The following is a 15,245-nucleotide window of genomic DNA, read 5'->3' as shown; positions in this document are numbered from 1 at the left end:
TAATCTTCATGGAAATACTAAGCTTTAATTAATTCATAGTCATAAGAGCTTTTCTATTTTTTAACTTTTCTTTCAATAGCATCTCTCTGTGGATAAATACCTAAGTAATGGAATACAATGGTCAAGAAGTCAGGAAGCAACCAAAGGAAAGTCTTGCCAGAGTCAGGTCTGGCTACAGAGCTTAAAATTAGAATGTAAAAGATGGTATCGCTCAGGTGCGCAGGAGTGAGAGAAACATACTCTTCTACCTTAACAAGATGAAGATTGCCATTCTTTCAAAAATGAAGAACTTGGTTGCTTGCCATTTTTTGCTTCATGAGTCTGACTGGCCTTCAGCTCTGGTATTTTTTCTTCATTTTTTGGTTTTGACACAAATCTTTATATAGCTGTCTCTCTATTGACTACACTGGATTTAGGATCCTGGGATTTCTTTTGGTATCTGAATCAACAAATTTTTAATAGCACCTGTATTCTGCTGCATTAAAAAGATAGCTCCACCATGGAAAATACACTGTGAATAAAGAAGCAAGTTTTTGAAAGATGGAAATTTCTACATGGAGAGGAGTCAGAGGCAAGGAAAATTACATGTCAGGGACAGCAAGTGTTTTGCTGCATATTGTAACTGAAGCACACAAAATGAAACCAGGCGTTTACCAAGCTTGTTTACAACAGCGTCTCCTTTCTCAGAGTTTCCGCTTTTTTTGTCACAGCATCTCAGCAGTCCTGTCTGAGGTGAAGGGTGAATAAGCTCTGTACTGCTCAGCACTTCCTCTGTTGTTTCATACATAATTTTAACTTAGTTTACTGATATTACATTCCCTTTGGGGTCTCATGGGACTCAATGCTGCCAAAATGGGTGTCTGGCACAGTTTCATGCCAGAGGACTAAAAAATTTTGTGATAATTTCTGTGTTAGGGCTGTGAAGGCCAGAGCCAGCTCTCAGCAGGAGCAAGGCAGAGCCTGCAGGGACCTTCAGGACAGGAGTCCCCAGGGCCACCTGCGAGGCTTCCACGCGCAAAGGGCATGTGCTGGGTGGGGGCGAGACAGGACGTACTTCCAAATGTATTTCCATGCCATTCAGAGAGTTCAATCCTTTGTGGTTTGGACGCTGGTTAAGACAAATATTGTTCTTTAAATCCTTAAATAACACCTCCTTTCCCCAGCAGCCGATACGCTCTGGCTGCATGGCCACACTTGGCAGCCCCACGTGCTCTTTGTGCCACCTCTGCAGTGACTGGGCACACCTGACACTGCCAGGTCTCTACTTAGGATGCATTTAGTTTAGCTCTGCATCCTGCATATCTGGCATAATAATCTGGTTCACTTCCAAGACTCACAATGCTTTTTTTCAATGCTCTTTTAGAGTTCCAGTGATACCATATGAATTAAAAATTCTGGAGAAGTAGTGAAAGAAACAGTGAACATCTCTGTACAAGAACAAAGAAGGAGCAGATGTTCACTTAAATCACATATTAATCATAAGAGCTAGATGGGGCATTTTAGATTTCTAAACGTAATGGAGGTAATTTTGATTCATTATTTTTCCCAAATAATTTTATTTCATCTTGTCTTATATTTTAAAGGGTCAACATGTTAAAGATTCCAGGCCATGGGGTCTGTTAGTAATTGAAATCAAATGTTATCTAAGAGAAAAAAGGATTATAAAGGCCAAAAGGTAAAGGAGAGGAGATTTGAGGAGAGTTGTCAGGGGCTTTCCTTCCCAAACCTCTGTTGACATATGAACTAACAGGCAATAAATCTCCCACATGAGTACAGAGGTTAAGAAAACGAAAATTTGTAAAGTCATTTTAGGAACAGAGGAAATCCCCCTCCAATTTAACTTTTGGACCAGTTTAGGAAGCTGAGGACAATTCATAGAAAAGAGTAGTAGTGCCATGCAAATCACACATTTTTAACCAGAGGATGACATAACATCCAAGTCTTTCATAACATTCCAAGTTCTAGACTACAGAAAAATTAGAGAGTGGGACTGCTGTGAAGACAGCAAGTTGAAAAATTAAATACAAAGATTGCTGAACAAATCCTATTTTCCTGCAATACCCCAGACCCATTAAGTGCTACACATGAGTCTGAGTGAACAAGCTGACAAAAAGCAGGCTATATCAAGCTGTAACTAAGGAGTCCAGTGAAACATCGGTACTTTGATTTAAAAGTACTTTCAAATACTGAAAAGTTCAGTATTGTTGGCCACAATTTTATAGCCTTGTTTTCTTTCACCAACTTTAGAAAGTTTTCTCTCATCTTCTCTGCCCCCCCCCCAGGGTCATGTCAGGGGCACAAGGCACTCCCCCAAAGGCAGGGCTGTTTCCTGGCTTTTGCTGCAGTCAATGTTTTAGGACAAGGTTCTTTGGGAGGTGGGAAAGCCAGCAGTGAGGAAGGATGGAATTCCCTCCATGTTCCAATCACTTACCTCCTTTTCCTCTCCCCAAATAAATGACTGACAATTCCTCTGCTCCACAGGTACCACAGAGATTTTTCCTTTCAGAAATGCCCTAATTATTTATAAAATGCAGGTAATGCACATCAATTTATATTTAGCTTTGAAGGTTTCCGTTTCTATTTCAGTTCTGTAAAAAACTTACACACTGAAAAGCCAGTTTAACTTTTTCTATTTTATTATCCAGCTCAAGAAGAGATACTACTATTGCTAAAAGTCTTTATCTTTCTGATGGAATGGTGTTACTTTCCACAGACTTCATAGTCTAAAATGAAAGAAAAACAGAGATGGTGCTGAAAAAAACCCCATATCTATATCCAGCCACATTATTCTTTGTCTCCCTTAGAGATGAGTTTAAAGAAGTTTAAAAAAGCAAAAATATCAGGCAAAATGAGTTTTTGCCTTTCAACGAGCTTAGCTCAGAACCAACAATGTTACTCATCTGGTGCTGGAGATGGACAAGTTCAGGCAGAGCTGTAATAAGTGCCCTGCAGGTGTCAGAGCTGTGATTTAGAGCAGAATTTGCCTTTCATGTCCATTATTGCCTCCTGCGTCACAGCTGTGCCCAGCTCTCCCATCCCAGCAGTAAGATAAAGTAAAGCATCACAGCAGATACTTGTCTAGATTTTAATGCAATGGCTTTCTTCAAGACAGAATTTCAGCCCAGCTCAAGGGGAAAGTAAAGCTCTAGGTTGTTTTGCCAGATTTGTGAAAAAATGGAAATAAGCCAGCTTCTTTCAATGATTCTCAGTTTCGCTTTCCATAGGCACAACATTTTTACAAAAAAAAAAAATTAACAAAGTCTGAAACAAACTACAGCAACTTTTTCAGCAAGTAGCAGGACTAGCCACAAAACAAAATCACAAAAAATTCTCTGAAATTTCACCCACATTCAGACATCATCCTACTAGTATTTCAAGCAACACAAGTACAAATACTGACACACTTCAACTACAAATATGTACAAAAAGCAAGGTAAGATGAATTTACCATGAAAAAAGCATGCATTCAAGGGTTGAAGAAAAACTGACCTTAAGAAAGTGGACAGTTCCTGCTCTATCACTCTGGATTCAGTACCAAAAAATGATGAGAACTGCCAGCCCTGCCCAGGGCTAACAGAAAGCGACAGTAGAAAGGAGGAAATAACAAGAATCAGAACACTCAGAGGGGGAATTCCAAAGAGGAAAACTAAGAGGAACCTCCCTTCTAGCAGCCCCAGTATAACTAGCAGTGTTACCTTTACTGGTTACTTGTCCCTGCTAAGAAGAGCTTGATCTTGTCACTAATTAGGAAAAGATCAATTTATTCGGTTGGAAGCCAGAACTGGATGAGAGATGACAGTAACATATTCTATTGCTTCCCAAATTCTTCAACTCCTGTTTCATTCCAGTTCAAATCTGTTCCAAAGCCATGCTGTTAAACAGTCCATCAGTAAGAATAAAGCCAGCAGCATGTGGGCACTTACCCTGCAGCTCCACTTGGTGTAACAGAAGTGAAAGTGTCTTTCCCATGTTCACAGAATCTACCAATACAAAATTAGTTTTGCCTCTCATGCAAGTGTCTCTTGCCATTGGCTGAAAATGACAAGTAGGATGTTCTATGAAACAGGAGCTTGTCGGGCTTACACATGGTGTTCACAACGTAGCAGCATCCGACAGAATGTTTATTCATCTAATCTTCACTTACCTTGCCATGCCTACCTGTGTAAGACAAACAACCTTTTGAAAACCAAGTTCATTCATGAGTGTTCCTCTCATGATGCCTATAGCTGCTTCTGTGGTGATCTGCAAGATTACTTGCTTAGTTTTCATGCATTGACCTACACAAATCAGAAATTAATTATAAAAGAGACTGTACTCTAGAATGAACAAATACTTTTTGTAGTATTATTCCATTGGTTATAGCTTTTAAGAAAAGTTCCACCAGAGTCTGAAGGGGTAGGCAAAGAGGATTTAATGAATTCAATGATATCCTGACTCCCTGCTCCAGTAAGGCGAGATTTTAACCAGCTGCCAGCAAGAAATGGCTTCTGCACAAGGCAGCAGCTCCTGTGAGCAAAGCAGCTGCCCACCTGTGTAAGACTTTTGTCTTTGCAGAGGAGATCCACTTCCACCAAGTTCCATGGAAACATGCACACTGAGAAGAGACAAAGCTGTTTCCCTCCTGGGAGCAGCTGATCTTCTCCTGGTATTTACAGACATGGGGCCTGATCTGTGCTGCAGGCCACCAGCCTCTTCAGGCTCTCTCTCATCCGGGCTGTGTTGGAATTCCTCTGTGCACTTTAGAAAAAAAGCAACATCTCAGAATAACAGCATTCAAAGCAGAAAATAATGAAAGGCTGCACAAATACAGATTCTCTGGTTTAGTGCTCTGTTTTGATAGGAGAATAAAACAATCACTGCATAAGAAAATCAAAGGAAATTTCGGAGGGTTGTTTGTTAGCCCTATTCTAATGTGCAGCACAACCCCTCAAATGATAAACTCCTTCAGCAGCCCGGCAAACAGATTTCTTTAGCAGCTTCTGAGGCCGAAATCCATGAGGCAATTTCTATACACATCAAGAACAACAGTTTGGGGAACAAGAGTTCAGCTTATTACTGTAATTCCAGTGCACGTTTGCAGCAAACACTGGTTGACTGTAATTTTTGTACAACACTCATAGCTGCTTGGAAAGAGCAGAAAAGAATTGCTGGAGCAAAACATGGTTCACCTAATGGAGTAGTCTATAAAGGTGGTCTTAGAAGAAATGCAGACTGGAAAAAGAGAGGCTGGGAGACATCTGGGAACTGCCTAAGGTGGCCATAAGCTTTTTTGCTTTGATGTTGACTGGGACACTACCCTACTACCAAAGGAGGGGACAGAATATGCTCAGTAGTATTGGAAGAACCAGCATAACTGATACTAGGCCACTTTCTATGGTTTTCTACACTTAAAATATTAATTCCTGGCATTAATTTGAATGCATGTGATGATAGAGGTCAGTATTTTGCCCTCACATGAACTATCTTAATTTGTATCCTGAGGATTTCCTCCTGTATTTTCATCCATGCCTTTGTTGTCCCAAAATGTTTTGTTTCATCTGGTGTGGGAGAGGCCAACCCCACACAGAGTCAAGGTATTTGATTTATTTGCAGTTCTGCACAGAAAGGGAGGCTGGGTGGCAAATTCACAAAACCAGCACCACAGCTATTAGAACTTTTCATTATTAATACATTTTGGCAAACAAAGGCATTAATGTTCATTGGCTACAAGTTAGATAGGTTTCTTATTAATTAGTATTCTATCTTCTATTAGTTAAAAGATTCCCTCATTTCTCATGCTAATTAGTCTGCATGCTCAGTCTTTCTCTCCTTTTGAGTCTTGCTCCGTCAGCTCTCTGAGAATGCATGTCCAAAGTCCAGAGAGACTCTGAATGACCACAAATATTTGAGGCCATAATGTCTTTGCCTCTACTAGACTGGAAATTCTGAACCTTTTGAATTCCTAACTTCACTTAAGAAAATGACCTTCTGTGGAAGATGCAAGTGTGACCAGCAGCATTGCAGTGTGTTATCTTGGTGTGCCTCACCTGTAGTGTTCATGCTGCACTACTGAGGCTCGTCATAGCATTTGGGAAGAACTATGGTAGGTGATACTGGAAATGTAGGTGTGGAAGGATGCTGGAGGACTTTGAAGCACAGCTAGTTTCTGAGGTGAGGAAGTAAGGAAAGGTTTGATCAGACACATTTTAAAACAAGCTCTAGAGAAAAAACACACCCCTGCACTCTAAAAGGCAGAGCTTTTATGTTCAAAACATCTTCCAAAATATCACAGTTCTACTTTCCTACAGGAAATCAGTTTCATAATAGACATAGAAAGGTTTGCATAAAGAGCCGCAAACCTTGGTGGAGTTGCTGAGGAAATGCTATGTGAGTGTGTATGCACAATGGAAGGCACAACATTGGTAACTGAGGGCTCCTGAGACTTATCCAAAGTATGTTCCTGCAGTTCTGCCTTGCACGGTTCAGGAATGGGCTGGTGCTTATTCACTGAGGGCCATGCTCTCTAATGCTCATGGACATTGCTGCCAAGTCCCTATGGATTTTGATACTGTACTATGAACAAGGAACTGTGATTCCTTGAAAATTCCTTTTATGTTGGTTCTATATATGAGCTCTGGTTTTCCAGTCAGCTACTGTCTTTGGCCTCTCTGGCCAAAAACTGGTTTCCATAGCAGAACTTTTCTTTGGGATTCCTTCTATCCAGGGTGAATAGCTTTGAGGTACTGCTGGTTGAGCAATTTCTCATAGACTGGGAAGTCTATTTAACAAATTTCCCTATTTTCTGAATATAGTGATTCAAGCTGTACAATATATAGATATCAGTAATTCACTAATTTGCTTTACTGCATGACTTCCCTTCCTGTTCTATGGATTCTCTTTAACTCCCATGCAGTTTTTGCAGATAAGACAGATGTTTCATAGCAACTGTATCTCTCTTATGGATTGTCATGGTAGTGTTTTCAAGGTCCAAAAGAAAAGACATGCCTTAGCTATGGAAAGCATGCCTAAGCAATAGCTACATAAGAAGCACCAAACAGTAAAAATGTATGGCCTCACTTAGTTCTCTTTTTCACACACATTGTTTGTGCTGTGACACATTATAAAGAGGAAAGTGAGTTGAAAAGGAGAACTTGTGCTTTTGATTTTTCTGCATTGAGGGGAAGTATCACTTCTAAGTAAATATGGTGCTGTGCAGTCTACAGCTAATTTTGGAACCCAATAATTTTAGTAAAATGTCTGTAAGTAATGTCACTGTTTTTCCTAGGGGCAGTGAGGTAGCTGAAAGGGTACTAGTGAAGGCCACACTACATCCTTCACCACGTGTCATTTGGGTATGTCATGAACCTTGGCAGATTTTATGTCTGAGACAAGACAGTAAGAAGACTTTTTTTTGTTTCCACAAATGCAAAACCAAAATCAGAAATAGAAATCACATTTAATTATTGCAAATTTGGACTGTAGCAGCAGAAGAACTTGAACCAAGTTTTCAAAGCTTAAGCCTCTCTAGTCCCTTTTCCCTTATTTTGGCCTCAGCTACAAGATAATCAGCTTTGGGTTCAAAGGCAGAGTACTTTTAGCATGTTATTGCTTGGTATGTTTGCCTATAGCCCAGCAAAAGCCAGAGACAGCTCCATAGAAACTAGGCTTCCTCCCAAGTTATGATCTTGCAGATCTTGTTGGAAAACTCTTCAGGAATAGTTAGAACACGTGGGAAGAGTAAAACAGGAACTAACTTGAAATTTTTATATCTTAACACCCATTCAAAGTCCATCTTGCTTTTGATCTGTCTCCAGTCTAGACATAGCAGAGGAAACAATCCTGTGTTTGGGTTGAAAAGCATATAATCTCCTGCTCATGGCAAACACTGTCTGGGCACATTTGCAGGTGGAAATTGCTTAAGGTGTGAAACACTTGAAGAAAATCTGCTTTTCTCATGTTTAAGTGGCAATCATGATAATGTATCACAAGCTGTTTGCTCACTTGCTTGTCTGCTTCTGCAGGGAACTATCCTATGGAGAGGAGCTCTTTCTCCACATGAAGTCTACCATTCTCCCATTAGTATATCCCCTCACAGCCAGTCACACTTACGTCCTGGAGCTCTGAGCAAGCATTTCCACCTGCAGCTGGCAGCTGCCTGGTCTATAGATGGAGGAGAAGACACTAAGAAAACCTCTTATGCCTTCCCTTAGTTTTCAAGTAGTCTGTGAACACCAAAAGTGCACAGATCCCTCAGCAGTAGTTTGGGATACGCAGTGCACAACAGTATTCATCTTGTCAACAGAAGGACTTCTCATTTATCTGTATCTAAGAGCAATTAAAAGGAAAAAAAAAAAAAGAAGAAAATAAAAGAAATTAATATCTTTCCTTTCACCACCATTGGAATTCATAGAACTAATCCAGTACACTGGTATACTGCAGCATGTTACACAAATGCCCTGTAATTTCCCTTACACTGAAATAAAATAGAGGAAGAATGGGAAAAGCATACAAATGCAAACCCCAGCTAACAAGGAAAAGTATGCGTGCAAAAAACCACAGCCTATGTCAAGTTTCAGATTGAAGCAAAAAAACTGGGCAAAAATAATAAACTGGCAGTTGAAGAAACCACATATTTTAGGGGCTTCCCTAGAGCATTTCTGATCTTTGTCAACTGAAACACACACCAGACACAAAAGCTATCACAATCCACACCAGACACAGCCATTAGTTAATTGAATGAAGGAGCATTTACCATGACCCCCATTCCAGTAGCTGTGCTGTCATTTTAACTGCACACAGTGATTGTGGTATCATAGACAAGGCCACACCACCTTTTTTTTCAGGCGCTTCAGGTCCATTTTACCACAGTTCTGCAGTGTGGTCACTGGGCTGCTCTGCCGTGGAGAAGGGGAGCTCACACCCTTCTGCTGAAGCTGCTCTGCCCTACATGAAGGATGAGAGCCAGACAGTCAGTGCATTCTCTGAAAAACCAACAGGTTTGGCTTCTTGCCCTTCTTCCAAGCTTTATTTCAGTATTTGTAATTGGTGATTATTTAGAGATTTTAAAGATGTGTGGCTCATGAGTTCAGGCCCAGACATTGGAGAAACACCCTCCAGCTGGGAAGTCAGGCAGAACGGCTTTCATGGGAATAGCTGTGGAGACAACCAGGACAGCCTGGAGCTTCCTCCTCTTCTAAGCTGGGAGATTGAGGCTTGTCACCCTTCAGACCATAGATGAAATTGTGGTCTCTTAAATCATGGTCTTGGTTGTAAAAGGGGCTCACAGGGAGATTGAGGCTTGTCACCCTTCAGACCATAGATGAAATTGTGGTATCTTAAATCATGGTCTTGGCTGTAAAAGGGGCTCACAGGCCACAGACATGAACGTTGCTTTCAGTTTTGCTAAAAGTTTGGGCCCCTGACTCTAGGAGATGTTCAGAGCTGTGCACTCCATAGAGAGTGAGTTATGTCCAGTAGCACCTGGTGCATCTTGTAAAGAATAAGCAGTCAATGTGTCAGACCCCATCCAAGGCACTTAATATCCCCGCAGGTTATTTGGGGGATCTAGGGACCTAAAGAACAATTCTGAGCACCTCCTCCTCTTTGTACCACTCAAACCTACAGAAATAGTACAGATTTTGTGTATTTCCTCAGATATTCCTTCAAGTTCTCCGTGACTCAGTACAAGGAATACCAGGAAGCTGAAGCTATTTGCTGAACTAGAAAAGAAAGTATTAATATATTAGGAAAGACACTATTGAACAATAGTGCTGTAGAAGTAGGGACCACAGGCTGCTTCAAAAAAATTCCTAGGTCAAAACAATTAAGAATGGAAGGTGCAGGTTTTTCATTTCATTGCATCACCAGATTAAGAATCCTTTCTTACTTTGTGTTTTGTCTATATTCTCTTTGGTTTTTTTCTGATAAAGTAATTGCCTTTACCACCTCCCTGACACCAGTTTAGTATAAATAAGAAAAACAAGTGCAAGCAAGAATGGCAAAAGCTGCTTAGCCACAGCATCCACAACAAAAGATGAAGTAGAAATTGCCAGTGAAAGTGGTTGAAGAATTGTTCGGCAAGCATTTCAGGGAGCTGAATGAGGCTATGTAGGTACTACAAGCAGCCAGGGGGAACAAAAGAAAAAGGAAACATGTAAAAAATCTAATGAATAAGCAAATTCAGCTTTCATAAGACAATTCAAGTTTTATTTCTGCAGATAAACCAGTAGAAGAAACAGTGCTCAATTTTTCATATCAACCTCCTATTGTACTAAGCTTCTCAACTGTTTGATAACTGTTAGGGTCTTTTATTTAATAGGTTAAGATTATTATTATATTTTTTTTTCTCAGTAAGACTATAGAGGCTTAAGGCAGGAGAGGTATTAGATACTTGTGTGAGAGTGTATAGGCATGTTAAATTCATGTAGCAAAGGAGGGAAGGAACTCCAAGCACCTCTTCTGATGAAATCACTGCCACTCTGGGAAATCAATCCCAAGGCACAGAGGTAAGCTCTGCTTACTGCAGTGGATCTATGAAGTTGCTTAAACCAAACTTTTGACAGCTCAAGTTCCTTATTTTTGGAGTTCCCAATCTGGGAAATAAGAGATGATTTGCGAAAGTAACAAATACCAAGAACTGCAGCTGAGAGTGACTAAAGCTTTGAACATATCAAGAGATGTATAATGCTAAATACACTGAGAAATGTGCACCCAAATGCTGAGAATGCACCCCAGGCTGGAAGAGAGCTGATGACTTTGCCTTGGTCTGCCCTCGTTTTGGATGTTTCTGAGTGACCACTGCACAGTCCAAACAGGAAAATGATACTGAAGTAAACTCATTAATAATTTCAAAGCCTTTAGTTTCCCTGGTAACTGCAGTAGAGATTCCTACAGCATGAGTTAAATAAAGCCTTAAAGCCACACAGGGAATACAGAGGACCAAATACGGTATTTAATAAAATATATAATGTTTCCCTGATTTTTCCCTAACTGAAAGGAATACAGTTGCTACTGCACCTCTTAGAATCACAACCAGTTACTGTGCAAAAATGGGAATTTATACTCCTTTCTTCACATACTCAAAAATTATTTTTCACCTCTTTAGCCATAACTAAATGAAGGATCAATACAAGCTTTTTTTTTTAAAATCCCCATTTATATTCATGGCCCAAACTTCCTCAGCTTTGACATATCTTTCTTTTACCCATTTCTTACTGATGGCAGAACTTGATCTCTACTGAGAGTGTATTGTTATAAATCATCCAGCTAAGAGAAACTGTCCTGATCCCTCAAGTAAATCCTGTGGCTTCTCCCCTGTTAATACTGAGCTGCCAATCATAACAATTCACATATGTACAGCCAAAAAAATCCACAGGAATTGGTTCTGGGCCAAAGCAGGAAATCGTCTTTGACAAATGAATCAGAAAGTGATGCTATTAGAAATTTATCTCTTTAGTACCTTCTCTGATTTGCCCTAGCACAACCAAATATAAAAATTTTACCAAAGCACCAACAAGCCTTTTAAGTATACCTGTGATGAGTGATAGTGAGGCAACTCTTACTGGATTAACAATATTTTCCAATATTCAGAGGAATAGAGTACTCAACTGTAAACACCACTGAGATGCCTAAACCAGAGCAAAACCAGTCAAGTTATTCACAACATCCTTGGGCAGTTTACAGGGGAAGTCTCTGATAAGCCTCTGCAAGATTCTGGGGAGTGTTCCAAAGAGAAAGAGAAATCAGCTGCCTTCTTGGTAATCACGTGGATAAAACACAATATCAGTCTTAGAGGAGGTTCTACTTATTGTTGAAACCAAAAATGGGAGAGATTTTTCAGTTATTCATATCAAGCCTCTGATAGTGCTTTACAATAGAAATGCCACTATTTCCACTATTCCCTGTAAGGTAACGGCAAGGACACAGCAGCGATATATTTTTTAACTACTTTATGCTATATACTTCGGTCAGCAATTATGTAATTAATAAATATTAATTAAAATAATTAATATGTTAAGAATCTTAACATATTTCATAAATGGTTGTGGTGATGCGATACCTTTATTGTATTTTTATATAAGTTTTCTGTACCCCAATGGTTCATCCCTACCTTCCCCACTCCTGTTCCCAGTTGGTTTGCCCCAGACCCAAGCCGCTCCCCCGGTGCTCCCTACATGGTTGTTCTCCTCCCCTTGTTCTAGCTCTTGCCCTATCAATCACCCAAACCCCTCCTGTTGTTCCCGAAGGTCCAGTGTCCATAATCTGAAACCTCCCAATTTACCCTTATATGGTCCCCATCAATCCCCCGAGACCCTACCCCTCTAGATACCTCCCCCTTTGGAAATCCCCTAAACCTCGATGCCCCATTGGGGCAGGTGATCCCTTTCCCTCCTCCCCTTGAGGCTATTGGCCCAAGGAAATGTCTATCCTCGTCCATATCCCTCCCTTAGAGATTTCTATTGGTCCCCAGTTAAGCCATCCCCATTGTAACACCTCCCTTTCTAAGAGGTTCCCTGGGGCTGCTCGAGGCCTGTCTCCTGGGAGTTGCCTCCAATAACCTTGGATTATCTCCTGTGGCAAGCCTCCTTGCTACTTTTTATCCTCTCTTTCGTCGGGACTGCTGACAGCCACTGTACCTGGAGGTTCAGCTCCCCTGGGCAGAGCTGAGCTCCTGAGGAGCAGCTTTAAAGCCGAGAGCCTCCAGCTGCTCCCCACTCCTGTCGCACACCGCAGGGGCTAGCCTGGGCAGTGGTCAGTGGCGGTCGTGGCGACAAATGGTCAAAGTTTTCCTGTGTAAAAACCTGAAAACCAAACCACAATTCATAAATTCAGTGTAACTGTCTTTTCATCTGGGGCTGTTGAAGCACTATTTGAGGACTTACATCACCTTTAGGGTGTTGCTAATATTTCCAGTGTTCAAATAATTTGCAGTTAAGTTAGAACTCAGAAAAAGTGTTGAAAATAGGACATTTTGTTCTGTGAAATCCTCGAAAACACTGGAAGCTTCTAATGAGGTTTCACTTGGATGCATTTATTTAAAAACAAGGAAGAATTCTTTTCTAGTAAACCCCAAATGAAGAAATTATTGGTTTGACTCCTCTAGGGACCAAGGATTCTTTTGAGCTCTTAACTTGCTGTAAAAGAAAATGATGAGCCATAAAATACCTTGAATAATCACACAGCATAATTTCATATAGCTTTTTGGACAATTTACCAAAACCATTTGCACGGTACAGTGACAGTCTGCTGTGGGATTATCTAACAGACTTTGTTAGGAAAACACATAATCCCTACAGTGAGCCAGTGGAGATAAGCACTAGAAGGAGGGAAAACTAAAGAAACATTTATCTGTTTTAAAATCAAAACACAAAACACAGATTCTGCTTCTTTTTCAGTTATTTCATCACTCAGGGAATCAGTTAGCAGCACCAGAGTAGTAAATCAGATACAGGCTAATTGTCACCTCTCCCATCGAGGTGCTGTTTTATCTGATAAGGGACATAGCGCACTTATTTTCTGCTGCCTTAGAATGAAAATGCAATGGCTTGGACAATACAGCACCATTACAGAATTACTAAATTCAAACTATCAGATTTGCTGGCAGAACTGCCCTGAGAGGTGCAAGAGGAGCTGCTGCAGGAGCTGAGGTGAATGAGCTGGCAGCCAGGAAGATGCAAGAGCTCCCTGCACTGCTGAAGGCTTCTGTCAGTGAGTTCCAGGAGCTGCTTCCAAGTCAGAAGCTGGCTGTGTTTGAGTTACTGTTACTATATGGCTTGTAAGCAGAAGTGTGTGTTGATACAGGAAATGAAATTGAGGTTAGCTTCAGGTATGTACATAATTATTTAATGTATCTCATGACAGCTCTCAAAGAGTTTGTATCTCCTTGGAGACTGAAACCCCACTTCAGTATTTTAATATTGTAGGCTATTGTGTGCCATCCCATCAAATTACAGCTTTTTAGTGGCAGTCTACTGCACTTACTAGCACATTGCACAAGTTGTTGTAACACTACCAAGGCCAAAATATGACAATCAAAATATTAACATCATTAGTACACCTTTCCTCCCTTACAATTATAATCCTACTAGGAACAGCTTACCAGTTTTTCTTACCTATTAGGGATTGCTTTGTGCAAGACTTTTGTAAGTCTTGCACAAAGCTGCTTTCCAGTTGATATTTTTGAAAAGTTCACCTCAGTAGCTTCTGTACTTACTCAACAGATACAATCTGGTTTAGTTAAATGTTTTAGAAAAGACTAGGGAGTTATTATTTTGCAGGCTTATTTAATGTTAGTAGCTAGTCAGATCTACACATGGCTGTGATTAATCAGATGTTCCTTGACCCTCTGTGATTTCATACTAAACTGTCCAGACTATTTCCCCCCATTATTGTGAAACCCTTACCCCTGTCCTGAAGTTTGGTTGTCTTGCTTCACTTCCTTAACTCTGCTGCATAATCCACCTGCATTTTTAATTAAGGCATGAAAAATTTTTATCATGGAATCATAGAATATCCTGAGTTAGAAGGGACCCATAAGGATCATTGAGTCCAACTTTTGGCCCTGCACAGGACAGCCCAAGAGTCACACCTTGAGAGTGTTGTTCCAAACACAGAGCTCAAGAGCTCTGTCAGACTTGGTGCTGTGACGACTTCCCTGGGAAGCCTGTTCAGCGTCTGACCATCCTCTGGAGGAACAACCTTTTCCGAATATTCAACCTAAATCTCCCCTGACACAACTTCAGGCCGTTCCCTTGGGTCCTGTCACTGATCACTACAGAGAAGAGATCAGTGTCTGCCCCTCCACTTCCCCTTGTGAGGATATCGAAGAGCACACGGAGGTGTTCCCTCAGTCTCCTCCAAGCTGAACAAGCCGAGTGACCTCAGCTGCTCTAAGGGGCCGAGTTACCTCCACTGCACCAGTGGCACATCCACAGTGCTGTGGTGCTACCGCCTGCCCTCAGAGCTGTCCCCCCACAGCTGTCCCCCCCCACAGGCACTGGGCCGCTGGGAGCGGGGACAGCACTGGCCGGGCGGTGGGTGTGCGCCAAACGCGACACGCAGGTGTGCTCTCATGTTGGTACATACACATTCACCTTTCCCTCCACTCCTTCTTCCTTTCAGGGCTTGTATTCAGCATGAGACCCCAGCGACCGTGACGGGGCCGGTGCATGTGGCGAGCCCTCGGGGCGGACAGCTGACCGCGCTGAGGGCCGGGGGCGGCTGCGGCCCCTCACGCTGCCGCCCGGGGCACTGCCAACGCCCGCTCG

At 41.4% G+C, this 15,245-nt stretch overlaps 2 protein-coding genes across 2 annotated transcripts in view; one reads left to right on the top strand and one right to left on the bottom strand.

Annotated features, from left to right (window-relative positions):
• Positions 1-6,039, bottom strand: part of CIITA (class II major histocompatibility complex transactivator) — a 30,558-nt gene extending 24,519 nt beyond the window's left edge. The window contains exons 1-2 of the mRNA XM_017734253.1: positions 6,027-6,039; positions 3,490-3,682 (exon numbers count right to left, since the gene is read on the bottom strand). Of these exons, the coding sequence (XP_017589742.1) occupies positions 3,490-3,682; positions 6,027-6,039 (206 nt within the window). The remainder of the gene's footprint in view (positions 1-3,489; positions 3,683-6,026) is intronic.
• Positions 6,040-6,114: 75 nt separating this feature from the next.
• The window catches only part of TVP23A (trans-golgi network vesicle protein 23 homolog A), an 18,997-nt gene continuing 9,866 nt past the window's right edge, over positions 6,115-15,245 (top strand). The window contains exon 1 of the mRNA XM_017734252.1: positions 6,115-6,150. Within this exon, the coding sequence (XP_017589741.1) occupies positions 6,115-6,150 (36 nt within the window). The remainder of the gene's footprint in view (positions 6,151-15,245) is intronic.

Source organism: Corvus brachyrhynchos, unplaced genomic scaffold (assembly GCF_000691975.1).
Source record: "Corvus brachyrhynchos isolate BGI_N302 unplaced genomic scaffold, ASM69197v1 scaffold5, whole genome shotgun sequence".
Lineage (NCBI taxonomy): Eukaryota > Metazoa > Chordata > Aves > Passeriformes > Corvidae > Corvus > Corvus brachyrhynchos.
The sequence above is the reverse complement of the archived record's forward strand: the minus strand, read 5'-3'. Positions and strand labels throughout refer to the sequence as shown.